This window comes from Bactrocera tryoni, chromosome 3 (assembly GCF_016617805.1).
Source record: "Bactrocera tryoni isolate S06 chromosome 3, CSIRO_BtryS06_freeze2, whole genome shotgun sequence".
Taxonomy (NCBI): Eukaryota; Metazoa; Arthropoda; class Insecta; order Diptera; family Tephritidae; genus Bactrocera; species Bactrocera tryoni.
Window position 1 is genome coordinate 9,679,770 of NC_052501.1, and position 23,269 is coordinate 9,703,038.

The following is a 23,269-nucleotide window of genomic DNA, read 5'->3' on the forward strand; positions in this document are numbered from 1 at the left end:
CGACTTTTAGTATTAGACCAGAGTAGGCAAAAAACATCCGTTTGAAAGCGAGCTAAAGTAAGAAGGCTGGGTTTAGGATACGCCAAGCACCTTCAACGAAAGGAAGACAGCCTCGGATGAGAAACCCCCTTTTTGAATACGACCACTGCAATCGCCTTAAATCCTAAGGCTGATCCTGCACCTGGAATATCCGGTCCTTAACTGAGAAGGTCTGCACCTGCCCAGCGGGTTGATGTTTTCGCAAAAGTAAAGGCTGACATTACCACCGGTCCTAGAAATATAAAGGAGCGCAAATTCGGTGTGGGATTCGTGGTGGAAGAGAAACTCCGTCGCCGAGTCCTGGCACTCACCCCGGTGTCGGCCGTCTATCCACAATCCTCAACGGTAAATTCAGCTTCCATAATGAAACATCCCCAAATGGGTTGAGCGTGATCGACTTCACTGAGTTGAGTCTGTTTAAATACAGTTTTGGGAAAAAATACGTGAAAGTGTAGTTTTTCTTGTCAGTCCGGGCCAAATTTGATCAGATGTATAAGATATAATCACAGTTTCGACCAAGTTTACGGTTAGTTTAGGTTGGCCAAATAGGCTGATTACTAGTGAGGCCACGAATAATCTCACTAGCTATGGACGCTTGTCCGTTGTGATACCCAGAACTCCTAGTATGGATCAAAGAGACCTTCGGATATCGCCAACATGCTTAGAGCCTGTCACAAATTTATTGAGGAGGCTACTATCATTTCCTGCCAATATGACAACCGAGATCCTTCAACACTGGTCTATTGAAAGTTCGACCGCGTCTTAGTACTCGCAGATCTAAAGTTTTAAAGGAAAATAGTGTAAAAATCGCCATCTCCATTTAAGGTTCAGCATTATATGCAGACAAACGTATATATAAATGCCGTTATTTCAGCGTTTATTGTGGCAGCGCGTTGAAAACTCTTCGTGTAACTACCACACACGTCTACTTGTTATTGTTTTTGCTGCTGTTTGCCTATTTTTTACACACGTCTATCGATAATCGAAGTAAAATTAAATTGCTTATCGCTGCAAGGATGCGCTGGCAAACTCCGTGGCACTAACAAAATTCAGTACGATGCCAGAAAGAGCGATATTTTGCGGATAGACATGCGAGCGAATGCGTTTATATGCATGTAGGTGTACTTCGGCATGAATATCTATGTAAGAAAGCGTAGTATATAAGGGAAATATGCCCTGTTGCACAACGCCAGTGACCCATATGAACGTTAACTCACTTAACTGACTGTCTGCTGCTCGAGCGTGTAATATTGGTGTTGCCATCGCGCAAGTGCCCTGATAGGGAGTATTTTATCAAGTAACCGGCGAGAGCACCTATCAGCCGCACCAATTTGTTTTTATTACTGCATATTCCAAGTCGTGGCGGGCAAAAAAAAATAGCTTAACGGTAGTTACGAAACGTATAGATGTTGAGTCTTCTAAGCACACATCCTCACAAATATATAGACGGACATAAAATAACAGGCAATGATGTGGAAATTACGAAGTACCACCTGATGGACATCATATGAGCACTGCAGAGATAAACGTGCAACTAGTCAGCAACAGCTGGTGGCAGAAACTCTCGCACAAAGTTAGTTGGCATCGAGCGATAACGGAACAATGTTTTGATAAACGTATACCTGAAGTATAATACTTAATTCGGTTGCAAAGAAGGGCACATTTGCTACCGTAAACTTGAAACACAAAAACACTTTAAGGGTCTCAGAGAGTCAAATAAATTAATTTTAGTATTATTTGCCTCCACAATCGACTGGTATTGACACAAATGAGACTTCCAAGGCAATATCAAGCGCACATTGATGACTTTGTCGTAAAAACAGCGCAGTCAGAGTTGATATTTATTTCCAAGGCCAATTGTAGCAACTAATGCACAAATGATTAGATCCATCACGCAGCGGAAGCTTTGTAGTTGTGCGCGCGCCAATTGCCAACGGCACGTGTGTCACGCGTTTGAGGTTAGGACTACATGAAGAGCGAACCTGCTCATTTGCAAAGTATACTGCACGTGTAGCGAATTAGACGCGCTGCGCTTACAAGCTTACACACAGACTTTAGTAACAATTTTGCATGAAAGCGGGCAACTGGAGGGATGGTTGGGTGCATATTTTATCCAAACTGCAAAAGCTGCTGAAGTAAAATACGTGAAATGGCACAAATAAATTTTGTATCACCTTAATATTTTAGTTTTGATTGGAACATCTTGAAATTGTTGAGACAAGTAGGGTTTTTTTGGTTCAAAGTAATCAAGATGACATTTTTATATATCTGTTAATATCTTTCTATATGTCTGTTCTTCTGCATCTTTGCGAATGTGTATCTATGTGTCCGCCAGTCTATCCTTCCGTATGTTCATTCGTCTATCAGTCTATCAGTCTATCTGACAATCTGTACACCTGCCTTTACGACAGTTCGTCGATTCGCTAGCTCATCAGTCCACCTATTTATATGCTATTGCAGATTAGCTGTTCGTATATTTGTATCGCCATCCGATAATCTGTTCATCATTTGCTCGTCTGTCTGTCTTTCCCTCCGCCAGGTCATGCGTCCGCCCGGTCATCCGTCCGCTATCTAATCTGTCCACCTGTTTATCTGTAAGTCTGTTGATCTGTCCACCTGTTCGTCTATCGAACCGTATATCTGTCTAATTGTCATTTTATGTCTCCAGCTCATTCATCCGGCAGCTCATCAGTCCACCTGTTCATCCATTAATTTGTATGACAGTTCAGCTCTCCGTTTCTCCATCCAACAGCTCATCCGTACGACATTTCATCTGTCTACCTGTCCAGCCGTCTATTTATATATCTGTTCAACTGTCTGTCTGTTCATCCATCGACTAGCTCATTCGTTTACCATATAATCCACCCGCCAGTTTATCTGTGTACCTCCTTCTCCGACCATCTGTTTAAATAACTCTATAGAAATCTGTCTATCCGTTTACTCTTCTATCTATCTGTATATTTGTCTATCTATTCGCTAGTTCATCGTTCTGCCAGTTCATCTGTTCATGTGTCCACCTAACCTTCTATCCATACGACAATCTGTCCATCCGTCTATTACCCCGTCTATCTGTGTTTCTTTCAGTTCTTCCATCGACCTGTTGTTTAGTTTATTTGTCTATCTGTTCATCACTCTCGAAATTCGTCTTGGCCGTCTATGAACTATTCGTCCCAGTATTGTATGGGTACATATTGAGTGTTTTGAAAGCAATATTGGCTTCGGCACGCAAATCATATCACATTTTGGATTCAGTGGATTCTAGGGAGCCTTAGGAATTTAAGCAAAGACCAGAATACATAGTAATCACTTGGTTCCATGTCTTAAAGAGCGATGTGATAGAACTCCCCCACCAAGCCATCGGAGCTTTCGGCGAGTCACTATCAATGTGTTTGATATCACAACATCTTGAGAGATCACAATTACTCTCCAATTGGCTATAGTTATTGTTTCTGGGCGATTACTTCCTTCAGGAGGTTCAACTACTCTAGTAAGATAAAATCTTCAGTTGTATCCATTGCTTAATTTGTCTGTGCTTTTATGAGCTTGGCTTGTCGTTTGTTAAAAACTCACATTTCGCTGCTTGTTCGTGAGTTCTTGGTCAACCAATACTGAAACGCTGCCCCAGACTCATCAGACGTGGCTCCGTGTGACCTTTCATTACTTCCAAAAATAAAGAAAATTGTTGAAAGAGCTTAAAGTTCTCCCAAAAAACGAGTTTGAGAAGTATTTGGACAATTAGAAGAAATGCTGGCTTAAGTACATAATATAAAATGTGCACTATTTAAGGGAGACATATTACTTTAGACAAATGAATAACTTTTTTTTTCAAAAATCGAAAGTTATCGGTTATAGCGCCATCTACTGGCAGCTTATTAAAATACGGTAGTAGAATAGTTTGAGTGCTCATGAAAGTACTGTTTGTACAATGGATATTGAAAATATTTGATGTGATAAAGCATGTGGAAATATTTACGTAAAATCTGTGCTTGAATTTAACTATATATGCGTATAAAGAAATACATTTTTTCCCCTTTTTCATGTTTTCCACAAAAAAAAACGTGCTAATGGAAAAATCTCATCCTCATCTCACGGCAAAACACACACACACATAGATGCCCAAAGAACTGAAACAAAGGATTGAAGATTACTTCCAGACATCGTGGTCGCTCAACCATGGCATTGATATTTACGAGGTGAGTACACGCTAACGCACTTAAAGTAAGCATAACTCAACTATTTTACAGCCTAGCCACAATGCTAATTTACACAAACAGACACACAAGAAAAAAATAACAAAAGTGTTAGATAGTAAGTGCCGCGGTTAATGCTAAAATATTTACAGCAGACAGCCACAAATGTGCCAACACAAATGGCGGCTACATACACGCACACCTACGCGTGAACACAGAGTCGTTTCTAGAGACAAAAGTGCATATTGTCTGCGGTTCACGCTGGGCGTAAAGTCAACGCGGCCAACCGAAGCATACTTTTAGTGAACTCTGCCAGCAACGCTCACTGAGCTGTAACGAGTGGTGCGAAAACACACTTATTTGCAAGCGATTGTTGCTGCTATACTTTTTACTGCTACCTTTTATTATTTTTTTAATGTAGCTTAGTTTTTCTGCGAGCACAAAAGCAGCAACTGAACGCTTTCAATGATCCATTTGTGTGGAAGTGTGTGTGTGTGTGCGGTCGAGTTTGCTGACATTTGCATAAAGTGTAAATGATGCGGGTTTCTGCTATGCCCTTTCATATACTGTACTTAAGTATATTTTAGTTTTGAGTGTCTGACAGCAGCTATGAATGCCGTATCATGCCTAACGAAGGAATTTAATGTGTCACTAGCCTCTTCTGGCATTTGAGAATGTCGGGTTGTGTTACACTTGCAAGTGGTAAATGAATGCTCTTGCTTGCCGGCTACTTTTTGCCAGTCACTTTCTTTACGCTACAAAAGAGTTATGATTTATTATGGAATGTTTGATAAAAAGGGTCGTTTAATTCATAAATTTGCCGCACGTGAAATAAATTTGAGCACCAGGAATTTGGGTGAGCTTTAAATGTGCGCAACTAGAAACTTAAGTAATTCTTTTTTGAACTGTTACTTTCACCTAAAAAACGAAAATGAAATAAATGCAAATTGTCTGCTCTCCGTTATGCAAGGCGGACCTTAAGCGAGTGTGAAATTGATATTATAATACAAATTTTTAAATATTTTTGATTTGAAAGATCTGACCTGAAACCGTCAAAATTCTCAAAAAATTCATATTTTGCTTAAAACTCATACGTAACTCGTAATATATTACGCTTCAGCAGGATGAACAGTAGTACATTTGTGTTTAAAAAATATGTGGAATACATTTTAAGAACATTTAGTCCTCCTGTAGTCAATCTATAGGTCTCAATGATCCAGTTGTGAGAAAAAATTCAAAAAAATTTTTAATAAAAATCGTTTCATATCCATATCAGATATTTAAACATTCGCAAAATTTTGCTGAGAGCCTCCAAAACATACACTCTAACTAAAGAGTGATCAATTTCGAGGTTCCCCACTTTTTTAAGGAAAATACGTAGAAATTTCAAATCTAATAGAGAATTTTTATTATCATTCGAAAGAACATTCTTTCGAATTAATCTTTTGGAGTTTATCTCTTTCAAATATTGGCAGCGGTTACGTCTCAGATGGTCCATCAGTTGAGTCCAATTTTCAATGACTAGTTCGAGCATTTCAACGGGTAACTGGCGAACAACACGCAAGGTGTTTTGTTCCAAGGCCAAAGTCATAGCGAGATTATCCGTAGAAATTTTATATTTTACATATCCACACAAAAAACAGTCTAAAGGTATGATATCACACAATCTTGGGGGCCAATAGACCGGCTCAAATCGTAAAATTATCTGCTCACCGCAAGTTTTCGCAATAAACCCATTGATTGATGCGATATGTGTGATTTGGCGCCGAGATCACGAGCTTCAATACAATCCATCCGCGATAGCGTTCGCTATTGACGGTTATGTTCTCAACGCCCTCATTTTTGAAAAAAATATGGACCGATGATTCCACCAGGTCACAAACCACACCAAACCGTTTTTTCTTTTGGATGAAATAGCAGCACTTAAAGTTCGCCAGCATGCTCTTCGTCCCAAATGCGGCAATCTAAACCATAAATGGGCCTCTTCGCTGAACAAAATTTGGCTCGAAAACGTGGGATCTTCTTGGAACTTTTCAAGAGCCTATACGATGATCGATCTTTACAGAACGCGAATTTCCGTGATAAATTTGAACGATTTGAAAACGTTGTTCAGGCGAAAGTCTTTCCATGATGAAACAGTACTGAATAAAAATAAGATGATAGCTTGACACGACTCAGGATTGACCTGTCAAAACAAGGCGATTGAAAAATTACCTCCAATTGGATAACCATTTAATTTAACCGTTTAAAATTAAAAGACTTAACCTAAATCAGGGCAGAAATTGAAGCATTCAAGGAAATTATATTCCTAAAAAGCTGCTCATTAGTTGGAACCGCCGATATCAAACCACTAAAGCATAAGGCTGTCATACAAACTGAAAGATCGGAATCAAGAACTTGTATGGAAAACTTTTTCATTTGTTAAGATATCTTCAAATAATTTGGCATGGGTTATTGGGAACAAATTACTATTTCATATAACTGTTATACAACCTGAACGATCGAAACTAAGTTCTTGTGAGAAATCTTTTATATTTGTGAAAGGTATTATAACTTCAATACAATGGAGCTTATAGTTTTTTATTCCAATCCAGCTATGGGTTCTTAATCGTAATCACGTATTAGCTAATCCAGAAGTGAAATCATAACTCTGAACCGAACCGAACAGATTTCTAACTAAGTTCATTTAAGTGCGTTTCTCTAAAAATTATTTAAATCCAATTTCATTTACGAAAAGGGCTGGTTACCTGAGAAATTGGTTATGAAGGCACATCTGTTGAGATAGCTGGAACTTCGAATTAGCAAACATCTGATAAACTGGCCACAGAGAATCAAATAGATGTTTTAAAGTCAGGATATGCTCATTTCAATAGGAAACGACTTTTTAGGTAAAATTCGCTTTTTTATAATCAATATTCTCCTTTTGTTTTGTAGTTCTATCAGCAGATATCAACAACCGAAATATTTTCTTGTGGCAACGATTGTACAAAAGCGTTAGAGAATGAAAAGAACCCCAAAATGTTTCCATAGCTTCTAAACTAAAAGTGAAACCTAAGCTATGAGCGGTATAAGTACGACCGCTTTTTCTTGTTATGATTCTTACATTATGATATAAAAAGCAAACATCCAACAGTAACCATAACCACGTGCCTAATCCTTATGTTAAAGATCTTATGCCACCCGTGTTTCTCACACACTTAAAGACACCTCCACTTCCATATTTACAATTTATAAAGCTAGTATGCTCAATAATTCCTCAACTCCCCGCTACCATTTCGCCCACCACTTTTTTAATAAAATCATTGCATATTTTAAGGCGCTTAACATAATAATATTACAATAACCACATAACTACCTAGTAAAAACCTATTCTAAACACATTAAATTGTATGAATATATGTATGTATAAGGTCAACCGCCACACCAATCGTCTTCGATGTCCCTTTGTCGTAGCTATGTCTTTGTTGTCTATAGAAACCAATTTGGTGATAACCAGCTCAAGTTCTACAATAAATTAATTTAGTTGTAAAAAGCATTGCCATTTCACACCCCATATCTACCAAGATTGTGGCAACTACATCTACGCATCTGCAGACGTTCACAAGCAACATTTCCCGATGGAGATTTTCATTACATTTTGTCCCCTCCGCTTCGTTTTTGCGATTGCGGAAAATGTAAACGATTTTTGTCTACATTGTAGTGGTTGCTCGACAAGTACGTACTTATTGTATTCACACGCGCACACACATACACATGTGGGTACTCCTACTTGTTGCGGTAAATGTATGTTAATATATACAATTTGTGTAAGTTATTATGTAAGCAACAGGCGACGGAAATTACCAAGTTTGGATTCAGGAAAAATATACAAATCTCTTTATACATAAATATATACATATATGTAACTATATATATATGTGTGTGCACACATATTGGGTTTCATTGTGTATGTGCATAAAAGCAATATTTTCCAGCAAATTAACTGGGTCATTGGTTGTTGATACAAGTAACCTCTACCACAATCGCAGTGTTGAGTAGGAAATAGTAGATATTCAAGTGTCTCTTTTATGATGATGAAGACAAAATGTTATTGTAGACTCTGTTTTTTAGTTTCCGAAGTTTTGGTGTTAATGGATTTTTTTTTGTATTATTTTTTGCGGAAAAAGTTGAACGCATTTAGAGCAACTAGTGGAAGTGGAAGGTTATTTTTGGTCACCGAAGTAACATATTTTTTATGATTTCTGTCTTTTTATGTTGTGGCTGACAATTTTATAGATTGTTTATGTTTTTCGGTATCGATTTGTTTTTCGGGTATAAGAATGTAACAGAGAGTTTACCTAAATTGCAGGTGTTATTGAAAATACTATTGTACGCATCAAATTTTTCTCAGTGACGTTTCATGTGTTAGACATATTCGTCAATTGCATTTATGTCATCAATTTGCATTCTCAAGCTAGTGGCAACTCTGTAAGAAAGATATGTATGTATGTATGTATGCATGTATGTAAATCAACTTCTTCAATTTATATTTTTCTAAGCCTAATGGCAACCATTATAAAAAATGTTTCTGCTAGAAACTTTTCTATAGGTGTTGTTTTACTAAATTTATTTTATCAATTGAATTTACATTGATTAAAAAGGTGGCAATTCCTTCAAAATTCTTTTCTAAAAAACTTTTTAAAACTCTATCTAAGACGTTGTAATTTGTTTACATTTTCATTTTTGTTAGGAAATATTTTTAAACAGGTGGCAACCCTGAAAAATATTTTCCGCTATAATATGTCTAAAACAGTTTTCACTTTATAGTTAAATTTTAATACTTGTAAATTTATAAAGTAACAATAATTTAAAATATTTTCAAACAATTGGCATCCTCCTAACATCTCCTTACTTGCCATCCCTATGTTAAAACAAGGATAAAAAAATGTTAGTTATTTAAATTAACTTTCTGTATGGTGTCTAATAAATATCTTCCAAATAAATATTTTCCGCTGAGCATAACCTCACTTTAAGCCAGTATTAAATATTTTTCAGAATTTTCAAATTTCTCACTAAAAAGTATTTCCAGTCAGCACTTAAAATGAAATTTCGTAACTTTTAATATATTTGCAGCAATGGTTATTTGTTGCATGCAATAATATTTGACGGCTGCAATTGATTGCCATGGCGTATACGCAACAATTCGCTTCATATACAAATGTGCGCATTTCAAGAGCGAATTGCTGGAAAATTTGATTTGCAATGCAGCAGCGTTTTGTTGCTGCATCAGAGTGACACATTGTATACGCACGCCATTAGCATTAAATCGGTGGCAATAACACAGCACAGCGACTATATTGGAAATTTTATTTCATATATTCGGCAAAAGCGAAAAGTACAAAGTGGAAACATTCTGTTCTGCTGCTGATTGTTGGCCGCCTGCGCGGAAGTGCCTTTCGCGTGAACATTTCTATGATGGAATCTCCGCTTACACCCCGCGTTTTCAATGAAAACGCTTCGTTTGGCTTATTTACTTGCATTGATATGCACCTTCGTTTGCCTTCGCCTGACACTGAAATGACGAAACAATGTTTCTAGGTGAAGACATTATGTAATGAGTTTGCATTTGATTTGCTCTTGCAAAATATAAGACAGAAAGGTGTTGAAATTCAGTGTTCAACGCATTGGCGTTATAAAATTGAAAAATCACGCATCTATGTGTATATACCAACATATATGCTTGCGCCTCCACTGATGTGTGAAAAATTATGTAATAAACACGAAATTTGATTTTACAAAAATATTGCAATTCGTCGCCATTTGAGTTCAATGGAAACGCTTCGCTTGAAGTTCTTGTCATGTCAAATCTTGTATTCAAAATATATTGAGCCTTTGATTTTGCTATCCAATTTAAATTTTTGAGAAATAAAAAAGATTAAAAAGTTAAAAAAGTATATTGAACGTGAGCTTCGGCCGATGAGTGGAATTATAAGAGTCTAGACACAGCACTGCAATAAATAATCAAATTAGCATAAACTTATTTCGAATTGTGGGTTTTGGATAAAATTAAATATTACCAAAAGCAGGTGATAGTCCAAGTTATCGGAAATGCTCTTTACTGACTTGGTTTGAATTTTTCTTAATCAAATAATAATGTATGTATGTATGTATATTTAAATAATAACTTACAGCAAAGCTTTTGCTAGTTTTAGTTAAATGCTGAAAGTGTTACGGGAATAAATGTTGGAATAAAAAAACAAAATGTTTGATCCGAACCTTCTCTCGGTAATTCGGAAGGTTGCGGTATATTTAAAAAATGTAAACAAAAAAAATTATTTTATAACTTCAGATAATACAAATTTAAATTTGTTTAATTGGGTTATGAGGGACGAATTTTAAAATATATTTTTTTTTGTATTTTAGAGTTGCCATCTGTTGGAAAGTTTGCTATGAATTCGTTGAATTTGAAGAAACGAATAATTACAATTTGCATATCAAAAAAAATTTGTTTAAAGCGTTTTAAAGTTGAAAATACTTTGGAATAGAGTTGCCACCTGTTCTAAGTTTTTTAAATATTTTGTTGCAATAAATGAAATTATTCTAAATAAAAGCCCAATTAAATTGAATCAATAAATATTGCAGTTTGTGATATTATAAGAGGGTTGCCACTTGTTCGAGCAATTCAATTTAAGAAAAATATTATATAAACTCAACCCTGCCTAGTTTCAATACGTAAATACATATAAATGGAAATGAAAAAAATGTAGAACCGAAAACTTTCGAAACTTTGAAACAGTTTTACACAAACTTTCTCGATACAATTTAGAATATGAATCAATTTATAGGATTTTCATTATCTACAAAACTCTCCACCCTCGATTTAACAGCCCTCTTTTGAAACCAATATTTGAGTTCAGGAAACCGCAAAAGTTTCAAATATCCAAATCTGGTCAGTAAGAGGTCTGAACATTGAATGTGACCCAAAAAAATCGTATCTTTTTCGGTTGGTATGCGAAGTTATATTTTGTTATAAAGAACTTTTGAATTACTTGTGTATCCACAAGGAGTTAGTTCATGTCTGATTTTTTCACAATGATGATTAAAAGTAAATAATGTTTCCTACTGACCTTTTCATTACTGGTAGGAGTTCATAGTGTATCACGCTCCTGATATGTGTAGTATCGTGATTGCTGACTTGCGACTTTGAAATATGTTATTTCGTCCACCACTTTATTGTATATTTGGACTGTACTCACTTAAAGTTCTTTTGCAGTTTCAGTATCATAATCATAAACGGTTACAGACCAATAGCCAGTAGTTATATATCAGATCGCTACTCAATGTTTATTTTTGAAATAATATGGTTTTTTCATGAGATTTTGTTAGAGATTCGTGCCGAAATTTGCTTAATCAATAATTTGGGGTTTCTGGAAGAATTCTTTATGACCTCAATGATAAGAAAAGTATTTTTTGCGCAATCACTCATTATTATCTGCGTGGCAAGCAGATTTTCTATTACCGCAACATCCACACAGAACTTCTTGTGACCCCTAGGTATTACCAAACTCGTGACAGAGAAGACCCCGGAAACATTATCTTAAATTATTTGTTAACTTCGCGAAATAATTTATGCTACTGCATCATCTCAGCGCAGGGCTGGCATGATTGATGCGCTGTCGCAAAATCCTTTTGACCCAAGATCGATCTGAAGAGATCTAGTGAGCTGATTATCCTAAGTAAGAATAACCTCTCCTTAGCTGCGGGTGTTTATTACTCTATCCACATCCATGCTATAAGGTTAAGAATGTTACCTGATGTCAGCTGCAAAAGTTGTATTAAAGAAACAAGGCAAAAATATCTCTTCCCTCTTGATTGACCCGCATTTGAGAGGTCAAGTCTTAAATACTTGAGAGCTTACACTCTCAGATATACCATCGGGCTATTGAGAACAAAAACTAAACACCTAGGAGAATGTTTACTGGCTACGAGACGCTTAACCGACTTGTAAGAACGGATACAGAATACAGTTCTATTATTATGGCTTTACAAAGGACTGTAGTCAAGTGCGTTTCTTGGAACTGTCATCAAGCCTAACCTAACTTGTGCATTGAATTTAAAACAAACTAGTCTTTCCGTATAAAAAATAACTAAACTTCGGACTTTTAGCGTCTTAATCAATGTTTATTAACCAATATTGGAATCTAGGAAAACAATTCCAGGCAAAACACTGCATAGTCGCAGCAACTCCAATCAATTGAAATGTTATTACGGAACGATGAAATATTTTAAATTATAAAACGCCTGCAATATGCCAACTAGAAAATGTGCTGAGAAAAGCCTCAGCAAATTGGCCTGAGTTCCCATAGTTAATCTACAAAAGCAATTTAATCAAATGCCTTTTGTGTTGCCAAGCAATGAGATAGACAAGTTGTTTAGGGAAAACGTAGCATACTTGCCAAGCAGACGAGCACAAGAGCTAGCCACGTGTATATGTGTGTGTGTGTATGTCAACATCTGCCAGTCAGCTTGTCTGTCTGTTGTGGTGACAAATGTGTTTAACCGCTGGCTGAGACAACAGATGTGTAGCGATCAAAAGATGTCCGCATAACAATTGTGAATGTGTGTGTCTTTATTGAAAACAGGTGCTGCTTGACTTTGTAGATATTTTCTATACATAAATAAATATATATGTATTTGTATTAGTTGATATACTCGTACATATTTCAAGTAACAAAAACAAATACAAACAAAGCTAGCTAACACATTATATTTCTCAAATATATTTTTATTTTCATTTTCCATTTCACATTTCCATATTAGTATCATTGTATTTGTTTGTGTGTCAATAATTTCAGACGCTACGCGAATTTCCCGAGGAGCTGCGCGGCGATGTGTCCATGCATTTACACCGTGAGATCCTGCAATTGCCGATATTCGAAGCCGCCTCACAGGTAATGTTTCTAAGAATCAATAAATTTTTTTGTTATTCGCGATTTGCCAACAATTTCAATGGAATTTCCTCCGGCTTCGGCAACGTTTTGCGCGTCTCAGCTTGTTGCATGAATGCTGTTTACCTTCAAGTGCCCAGGTGTAAGTGACACAAAGGCGACGCGAAGCCTGTTCGCTCAATGTATTCAGCACGCTGAGCTGAAGGCAGACAAAAAATAATAAACACATTGAAATATTTTGCGAAAATGCGCGCAATTCGTGAACAAGGGAAACACATGTAAGGCGCGAAAAGACTGTGTTATCGTTGCCTTTTCAAATTCCCCGGTGTGTTGTAGGGGCTGAAAATAAATTTGTATATTGGGTTGACATATTTGTACGCTTTTGCGTTGGAAAATTTATATCAGTTGTTGTTCTGTGTTCATCAATGCTTGTGCTTATATTTTAGGCAGATGTTACTATCGAAATGCAAAATCGGGACTTACTTTAAAATTTTACATAGACTTATATTAACATAAAGTGGTCTTATTTGGTGTTTACATACAGAAATATTTGGGCATAAATTTGAATTTCAGACCTCGTTGGGTTTATTAAGGTATTATTGTTATTAGCCGAATATAATAAGCTTAAATTATTATATTTGGCTGACAGTAGAGCTTATGCATGAGACCACTTAGTCAGTATCCTAAAAGGTTAGGAATTTGTTTTTTAAGTTGAAATTCTCTTAATATGTATGTTTATAAAACAATTCTGGATTCATTATTTTAAACTTACTGAATATTCCCCCTCTCAAAAGCGAGTTTAAAGAGTGCATAACGTTATATATATGTAGGTATTTAAAAAACATACTAATAAATTCCAAAAGTGTGCGACTTTGCTAAAATACGAAATGCGCCTAATTGAAGGCGATACCTTGCTTATACCAAAAATTGCTTAACTCATATTAGTCGTGGGTGAAGGCTGGTAATATATTTAGTCGATAAAATCTTTTCGTATTTCTAATCAAGCATCAACTTATTTTTTATTTTTTTATTTATAATGAACTTTAATGAACCAAATATGTACCATTTTGGTATTCCACTTTTTGCCATTTTTACGCTAGAGACCTTATTCAATCAGTATAAAACTTTTCTGTTTTCTCGGCGAAAAACTGCGAGAAGCAATTTTCACAGTCTTCTCTTGAAGCCAACTTTACTCTACTAAGGAAGTTCTGCATTGACCGAAACAAATGGTAGTTCCATGGTGCAAGGCCAAAGCTATATGGTGAATGCATTAAAACTTCCCAGACAAACTCTCTCAGTTTTTGTCGAGTCATCAAAAATGTGTATGGTTCAAATTTTCAAAATATAGCGAATTTCTTCATTATTTATACGACTGCAACGACATCTATTGACAAAATACGAAAATAGTTTTTCGACTATCCACCCAATATATCTCGGTATCACCGCGAAGACAGAGCCCGGCTGGTAACAGGTCGACCTTAGTGTAGTTGCGAGGTATCTACCTAAGGTCTGAATTTTTATCTGGGTGTTTTTCGCTTCTCAATAGCACAGCACTCACACGAGCAGCCTTAGTATGATTGAGTTTACTGCATGGGCCGAGCATCAAACTGGCTGGGAGGAAGGCTGGAAGGACACCTAGTGTATTTTCGTAGCTGAGGCTATGCACAAGCGGACATTTTTTTTTTTTCAAAACAACAAAACTGAATTAAAAGATTTCGGATCTATTGTAAAAAAGTCGAAGGAAACTAGCTGTCTCGGGAAGAAGGCAATGTTGGATTTCCTTAAATCTGTAGCCGATCTTTAGAAGGCAGTTCGAAAAAAGTTGTCTTAACTCTAAGAACCATACAATTTTATTATTATTATTATGGAAAAGTACATCAAATAATCGAAGGATTAATACAAAATTTTGTTGTGAAAAAATTTGTGATTTTTTAAATTTCACAAGTGCACATAACTCTTTAGCTTCGTATTGGAATAGCTTTTGAACCTCAGCGAATAGTCTGTTTAGCTAGGTAGTTAAAGTAACGTTCTTCTAAAATATATCAACAGGATGTTTTTGTGAGAGATTATGTGAACATAAAATTCATAAGCCCATAAATAATTTTTTTCCGGGTTTTCAGTGCCAAAAGCAGTTCTGAAAGAGTTCATCAATATTAGTAATTCTTACACATCTATAACTCTTTATTAAACTTACCACTATAGTTATGAGGTATTCATATATACGTTATATAATTTCTTGAGATAAACTACTTGCCTGGAATAAGTTCTCATGTGCGGCTTTAAGCATTAACAAACACCTTTCTTTCTCCACAATTTAACTAAAAACTCAGAACCAAGAATGTTTTTTAAAACACTCATGTGTGTATAGAAATGCTTACCTGCGACCACATCGAGCAACATTCACCTCTTTCAATATTTGTATGTATAGACCTACATGTTGTTTCCATGTTATTATTGTTATTGTTGTGTAATAGACCCAAACCCTCAGCAAGAACTAGTGCATTACTCTCTATGATTGCTTTGTAAAATGTAAAAGGAAAAGAAAACCTAAAAACTAAAAAGGAAAAAAACACATTACGAGCATAAAGTATAAAAAGCCAACAACAATAACAACAGAAACACTGCTTAAGATATACTGACTCTTACAAGTGCAAAAGTGCTTGCGAGACGGATTGCTAAGTGGTGGATACTTTGCAGCATAAAAAGTCGCATGCCAACAAAAGAAAGCGTGCAACAAATGGGTGAGCGGACGGAAAGGGCAGCAACAATTCAAGCGCGTAATTTGCGTGCGAAAGTAAGCAAAAGGTAAGCAACAGTTGAGGATCACTCAAAGTGCCCGGTAAATTCGTATACTAAATAAATGTGACAACTTGAGGGATTGTTGTGCAAGGACACTGCACGCGGTCAGGGGGCGAGGGGTAATGTATGCGCGGGCAAAATAGTTTTAAGACATTTTTTTAAAAGTAAAGTTGAGTTTTGACAGACACGAAAACTTATTTTCATAATAACGGCGAATTTATTGCAGCACATGTTGTTTGTGAAGTACTGTTACAGTTGGGAATTCTTAATGAAACACATGTGGCAAGTAGCTGAAGGCGGTGTTACATCATAAATTTCAGTAGTTGCAAAATTTGTGAAAGTTATTGTTGGCAAAATTTTTGTTTTTTGCTATAACTGGATTTTATTGGGCCCTCTACGATGTTTCTCAGACGTCTTAGAAACGGAATCCGATTCATTTGGATGCATTTGATTATCTAAAGAACATATAACTGAGAAAAAGCGAAGAACTTAAGCTCCAACGTAGCTGTAACACCCTTTATAAATAAAAACTTTTTCTATCCAAGACCTCGCTAGTCTCTTTCATGCTGCCATATGGTTGTTTCCTTTGTAGTATTGCCATCTTAATAATCTATGTGAAATGAAAAGTCTCAGTTTTATGAAAAGTAAGGAAAGTCGTGTGCTCTTTGTCTGGCGACCGGGGAATTTCCGTGCTTTTTCGAATATTCTGAAATAGCACATTAAAATTTTGACTCATTCTTGTATAGTTCTGACTAATTCAGTTCCTACAAGAAGTAATACATAATATTGTTCTAATTTATTCTTACAGGGCTGTCGGAAGCTGCTTTCACTACACATCAAGACCAACTTTTGCGCACCCGGTGAATTTTTGATACACAAGGGTGACGCGCTAAACTATATCTACTATCTTTGTAATGGTTCCATGGAGGTCATCAAGGACGATATGGTGGTGGCTATATTGGGTGAGTGGCATGCCTAAATTATAAAAGACCATAGCTTATCATAGAAGCTGTCTTTAGCATATTGAAAGCAAATTGAAATAACTCATTTGTTAAGTGAAAATTCGATTTTTTTATGCTTTTATTAATATCTTTTTTGCCCTTTCTTTTCATTTGTTCGCCTTTGTTCATTAGCTGTCAATGAAAAATGTTAATCGCTGCATAAATATCCTTTTATTTCACTTTTTCCACGCCGCAGGCAAAGGCGATTTGGTTGGCTCTGACATTAACGTCCATTTGGTGGCCACTTCCAATGGCCAGATGACAGCGACCACCAACAGTGCGGGTCAGGATGCGGTGGTGCGCAGTAGCAGTGATGTGAAGGTGAGTGAAATTAACAGTTAATAAATGATAATGAGGGTTTAAAATTGTTTTTTAATCTGCAGAGTTATTCATTTAATCTGTGTTTGTTGGTGGCTTAAAAAATTCATTTGAAGCAGTTATTAAATATTTATGCATAAATACATACATACGCATACATTCAGAGTTTAAATATTAATTTCATTTCAATCAGATGGCATCATTATAAAGTCATTTAGCATGAATTTTATAGTTTTTGCTTGTTTTTCTACCATTTACTAGTTATTATAAATTTAGATCATTAATTATGTTTGACAAGTGTGGCAACACTGTTCCTATTTTTATTTAAGTGCAAGCCTTTGATAGCTTCTTTAATCACAACAGCAAGTAAATTTTTGAATTTTATTTAAGCTTTAAACAATTTGTTGTTATTATATTGCTTTTCGTATTTATGATCAGGTGGCAACTTCATATAAGTGTAGTTTTGTTAAATTCAATACACATCCATATTTTAACACTTTGTATTTATGAAAGTATTTTCTACCAAAAAAGTTAAATTATGTGGCAAGACCAAAAACTTTATGTCAAAAATTTATATTTAAAATCAGCTTGTTAGTCGTTTTTGCTCTCTTTAAATAATTTTCCTTGCAACTTTGAAAATTTTTTTAAATCAGGTGGCAACACCCTTTTTTCTATTCAGTCAAATATTTACTTTTAAAATGATGGTAAGCCGTTTTTGCTTTTTTTAAATAATTTCCTTTGCAACTTTTATTTTTTTAAATCAGGTGGTAACACTCTTTTATTTTGTTCAACAGAAGTCGCCAGTTAAACAAAAAAAATTGAAGAGTAAAAACAAAAAAAAAAAAATAGTCGACTCTGTCTTAGTTTTAGCGACTAAACTCTGACCCGCTCCCGTTGAGGAGACCTTAATTTCTAGGAAAGCATCATAATACTGAAAAATCTTTTTTCAATATACTACAAATAAATGCTACTTTGTAATACAAATGCTAAATTATGTATTTCTTTTAGTAACTCAGCTTCTATTAAGACTCTTCCATGCAAAAAGAAAAGGAAATACGAAAATGTATCAGACTCTTTCGTTAAATTTTTTGTATCTCCTTCGCAGCTCACTTTGATATCATTTAAATATAGTCAATTATACCCTAAGACGCCGACAAATGGCAGGAAGTGAACATTGTCGTATGATGAACATTAATTTCCTGGCTTTGCGCTGTATAATGTGCGATAATGTGGGTTGCAAGGGTAGGCAGTGAGTGGTTCAGTGTTTAATGGTAGAGGGTATGATATGCAGATAAGCATATATTAAAGTCATAGGTAATGGTTGTGTGTTCAAGTTGGCAGTAGTTCAGACCTTACAAAGCTTCAACGAAAACCTCCCCCATCTTTTCAATGACAATTTATTGGTATATGAGATACCAATGGTTTTTTGGAACTTAACTACTCTTATTAAAGGTTAAAGCAGAGCTAAGCTCGTTTCCCGAGGCGATAGTATGGATAACACTTACAGAACTGTTATATTTATCTATCTTGTTTTATTTCCTCCTCACTTATTCCTCGTTTTTTCGTTTATATAGTAAAACTATAAACACAGTTTTTTACGTTTAAATATTAATAGTAATTCTTTACTCAAATATTCCCCATTCATTCAACAAGACGCCAGCCATATTTATCATTCATTCTTAAATCATTTCAGAATTTTATTTGAATATCCCTTGAAGTAATGAATGCTCACAATTTTTCTCTTTTTCCCTGCTTATCATCATCAGGCGCTCACTTATTGCGATCTGAAGTGCGTGCATATGGGCGGCTTGGTTGAGGTGCTGCGTCTCTATCCGGAATACCAGCAACAGTTTGCCAATGATATACAACACGATCTCACATTCAACTTACGTGAAGGTTATGAATGTCAGGACTCAGAAATAGGACCATCATTTCCGTTGCCAAGCATAAGCGAAGACGATGAGAACCAGCAGGACGGCGATGGTGGCGATGATGATAATGAAAATGGTGCGAACGCCTCACCACATCACAGCATTACTACACCATCACCATTGCATGGACGCTCACCATTGCTGGGTTTGAATAGTCCACGTTTAATGAAATTACATCCGCGTGGACGTTCGCTGATAACCTTGCGTGAGCGTGTGGAGCGGCAACGTTCACTAAATATAACATCAAGTTTGGATACCGGCTCCATGGATGAGGATATGAACGGCGAGGATGGGGATGATGATGTGCACAGCATAAAGAAGAAACCTTCGATGGAACGCTTGGATTCGCAGGTGTCGACGCTGCACAATGATGTGGCGCAGCTGAGTCTGGAAGTGCGCAATGCCATACAGGCGCTACAGGAGATGACGTTTTCGACTATGGCCTCGCAGGCTAGTCTCAAATTCCCACCTGCACGTTCTATACCCAATATATGTGGTACCGTTGGTGGCGTAGTGGGTATGGGCAGCACCATGCACTTTGTGGCGAGTAGCACAGATGATATGTCACTGCAGCGTTCGTCCTCTCATCCGCCTGAAATCTGGGGACGTGAAATGCAACTGCCTTTTGCAGGCGGTGCGACAGTACAAGGAAGTAAAGCTGCTGTTGATGCTGGTGGCGGCATCAGTGCTACTGGTAGCGCCAAGACAAACTCGCCGGCTGCGCCAGAAGTGCCGAAAATATCGCGCGCTACACAAACAGACTTCTATAAGATAGACTTTCCCGTTTTCGAACGTTTTGTATTGGCCAATCCACGTTTGGTGCTCGGCCTGCTGGGTATTGATCCGGCGATAAAGACTGAAATTGAATTGCTACAACAACAGCAGACTCTACAAGTATCGCCATTGAATACAATCGAGGAGGTTATATCGCCCGCCGAAGGCCCCGGCTCGGTTACCGGCTCCAATGAACGCTTACTGGGCGACAGCTTCTGTGGCAACGGCAAGTCGTACGCCGTGATGGATGATGAGAATTCCAATGATTATCGTTGGATAATGAAACATTCCGTGAGTAAAAGTAGTAATTGTTGTCGCTCGACGGAGGCTTTACTGCAACCCATCGAAGAGCAACAGGAGCTGCCAAAGTACTCGGTTCAATCAGCGCAACGCATGCCACAGTCACCACCCTCGCGATACGAGCACCACTACACGTCCGCTACGACAACCGCGACGACAATCATTGCCGCGACGCCGGCATCTGCTGATCAGGCAGCCACTTTCCAATTAGTTAGCGAAGCAGAACGAACAGGCGGTTCTGTGAAAACTCAACAGCAGCCAGCACACCGCACAACGCGGCGGAACTCCAATACCAACTACAGCCAAAACCAAAGCAACAGCAATAGCAGTCTCTCGAGCAATGCGTCCACACATTCGAATAGTAGCAACAGTCCGCCTGCGACAACAACTGCCGGCACGACCGGACACAATGGACCGGTTAGTGGTGGCACAGGTGGCAGCACGATTAGCGGTGGCGGCGGAGGTAACAGTGCATCCAGTAACAACAACAGTCGACGCTCTTCTTGGAAACTTCACCGTTCACAAAGTGGCGACTATAAACGTTTACCCGAGGCGCTAGAGGACTCACCGCCGGGAAAGATCATTACCGCTGCTAGTGCAACAACAACCACGTCTGTCACACATTACGCATACAGCGGCGGTGGCGCCGCCGACGAACATCTCGAACTTCTCGCCAGCAGACGCTCATCGCGCGCCAGTTGCGCATCGGTGGTCAGCGCGGCCGCAGAGGCGGCAGTGGTGAGCAAGCGTAACAGTCTCAATGCGAATCGCTCCCTGTTGAGCGTTAGCGGTGCTGGCGCTGGTACAAATGGTGGCCATGGGCATACGAGTTATCGTTTCTCCGCTGGCGATGCTGACAAACTAGAAAAGGGACTGAAGGGTTTGCCATCGACGAGATCGCTGCGGGACGCCAGCGTAAATTAGTTGGACGCCAGCGGCTGGAAACCGAAGAAATCGCTGAAGCGGAGACGTAGTAATAGCTGCATATCTAGCTAGTTTTTTAAGAAATCATGAACCGAGTGCTGTGCGAAAGTGGACAAAAAGACAGATTTGTAGTTAGGTACAAATGAGATGAGTGATAAAAGAGAAGAAGAAAGCAGTGGTTGTGTTTTAGCTGGAGCATATAAATTCATAGGTTAAGGTGGAAGAAAGTGATAGAGAATTTGTTTGAATATAATGGGTAGGAAATTAGTAATGCTGAGAGAGAGCTTAAAACCCTAGGAGTATCTATTAGAAGCCAAGTAAGAAAGAAACGTGTATTGTCAAGGAAATCTTTTTATACTATTTGCTAAACATATAATATTTATTCGTTTTCGTAATTGATCCACTTGTTGAATTTTACTGCTACTTCTTTCTGAGTAAAGCTTTATATTAGTGGGTTCAAAATTTTGTATTCCTATACATAATTTTCAGAAAATATTACGGTAGGTTGGGTTAGATTAGTCTGGTCGGCTAATGCGCTACACATAGACCATTTTTGCTCCTTAGCGGTCTCAGTTGGAGTCCATTAGGTAGTTCATGAGCAATAGTCATCATTAAGGATGCCAGCTGTTGATGCGAGTTTCTATAGGTTCCGTGGCCGCACTCTCGCTACTTCTTCCAGCGTCTCATACCGTAAGCCACCAATAGTTAAAGCGTTACCTTGCCAATGTAGGGCAAGTGCACAAGAGAAGATCCAATGCTTACTGGTGCCTTGCTCCTGGCATTTCTCGCAGCTATCACACTCTGTTAGTTCCATTCTGTAACCAATGGATTTTCCAATCATGCTTATAAGGTAGCTTCTATCAAGAACGATAAGGCACTTAGTGTATTTCTGACCTACATTTTTTCATATGACTTTTGCAGTTTTGTATCCGATGTTTCGAGTTTCCTTGTCATGCTCTTGTCCAGATTGTCGTAAGGACAAAGCATGGGCTTACCAATGTCGCTCCTGTTTTCGGCTGACGGTCGTACACAACTCTTGGCAATAGCGTCTACTATATCATAGCTGTCGATGCCTTTGTGGCTTGGCACCCTAGAAACATTCTGATAATCCTCTGTAAAAATTACTCTGCAAATGGTATTTATTAATGAAGTTTAAAAGGATCCTTGTTGATGCTTTTTTTCCAAAACCTTTAAAATACTGGAGTACACCATTCTAGTACACTTTGAATATTTGTAATCGGACTTATGAACAACAACTTTGCGGTTATGGTTATCGCTTGCAGAGGCTCGTCTTCTTTTTATTCGTTGGACCTTTCGCTAAGATCGATTTGGTAGGCATCGTTAATGAAGTAACACAATGCTTGAAGTGTTTCTGAATAGTAAGCATACAAGTTTTGAGTTCTTTTAGACTATTCTACTCAATTATCCAGCAATGACATAACTTGACAGCTCAAATTTGTCATAAACGAATATAGTATACTCCAACCTTCGGTGATATACGCATGAGAGCGTTAGAGAGTATCTTGCTTGGGGGCTGCACGAAGCTTATCTCACATTAGTTTAGTTTAGAAGTGAGCTAACGGGAGTATGGAAATGAGTAGGAATTAGAAATTGAGTGAGTTTTTAGTAAGTAACAGTGAGTGATTATATCATATACATAGAAAAGAAGAGATATTTTTAACAGATAAAAAATAAAAAAGAGAAATAAATCATCTATTTACACACATACACCATTATTATATGTATAAACATATACATATGAAACGATGTATTCTGTTGAATTTTTGTTGAATAATTCTCGATGTGATTTTTGCATGTTTGTGAAATTAAAAAAAAAAGTAGTTTTAAGAATATTTTTAAGTAAGAATTAATTTATTAAAGTTGAGGATATTAAAAAAAAAAATATTTATTAGAAAAAATGAAAAAAAAAAAATTATAATTTAAGTAGAAAATAGTTCTTAACTAAAATATATATATATATATTTATATGTGTGTGACATACATTTTTATCTGCTGTTATCATTGTACATTTTTATCAAATAAATTTTTTTCTAATTTTTTTTTAT

General features: G+C 37.1%; 1 protein-coding gene across 3 annotated transcripts in view; it reads left to right on the forward strand.

Annotated features, from left to right (window-relative positions):
* Positions 1–22,902, forward strand: part of LOC120770299 (potassium voltage-gated channel subfamily H member 8) — a 177,601-nt gene extending 154,699 nt beyond the window's left edge. For 2 of the 3 annotated variants that reach the window (XM_040097665.1, XM_040097664.1), the window contains 5 exons: positions 4,152–4,232; positions 13,064–13,159; positions 16,764–16,917; positions 17,153–17,277; positions 19,041–22,902. In XM_040097665.1, coding sequence (XP_039953599.1) covers positions 4,152–4,232; positions 13,064–13,159; positions 16,764–16,917; positions 17,153–17,277; positions 19,041–21,203 — 2,619 coding nt within the window. In that variant the 3' untranslated portion in view covers positions 21,204–22,902. The remainder of the gene's footprint in view (positions 1–4,151; positions 4,233–13,063; positions 13,160–16,763; positions 16,918–17,152; positions 17,278–19,040) is intronic. The other variant, XM_040097666.1, reaches the window with a different exon arrangement.
* The last annotated feature ends 367 nt before the right edge of the window (positions 22,903–23,269 follow it).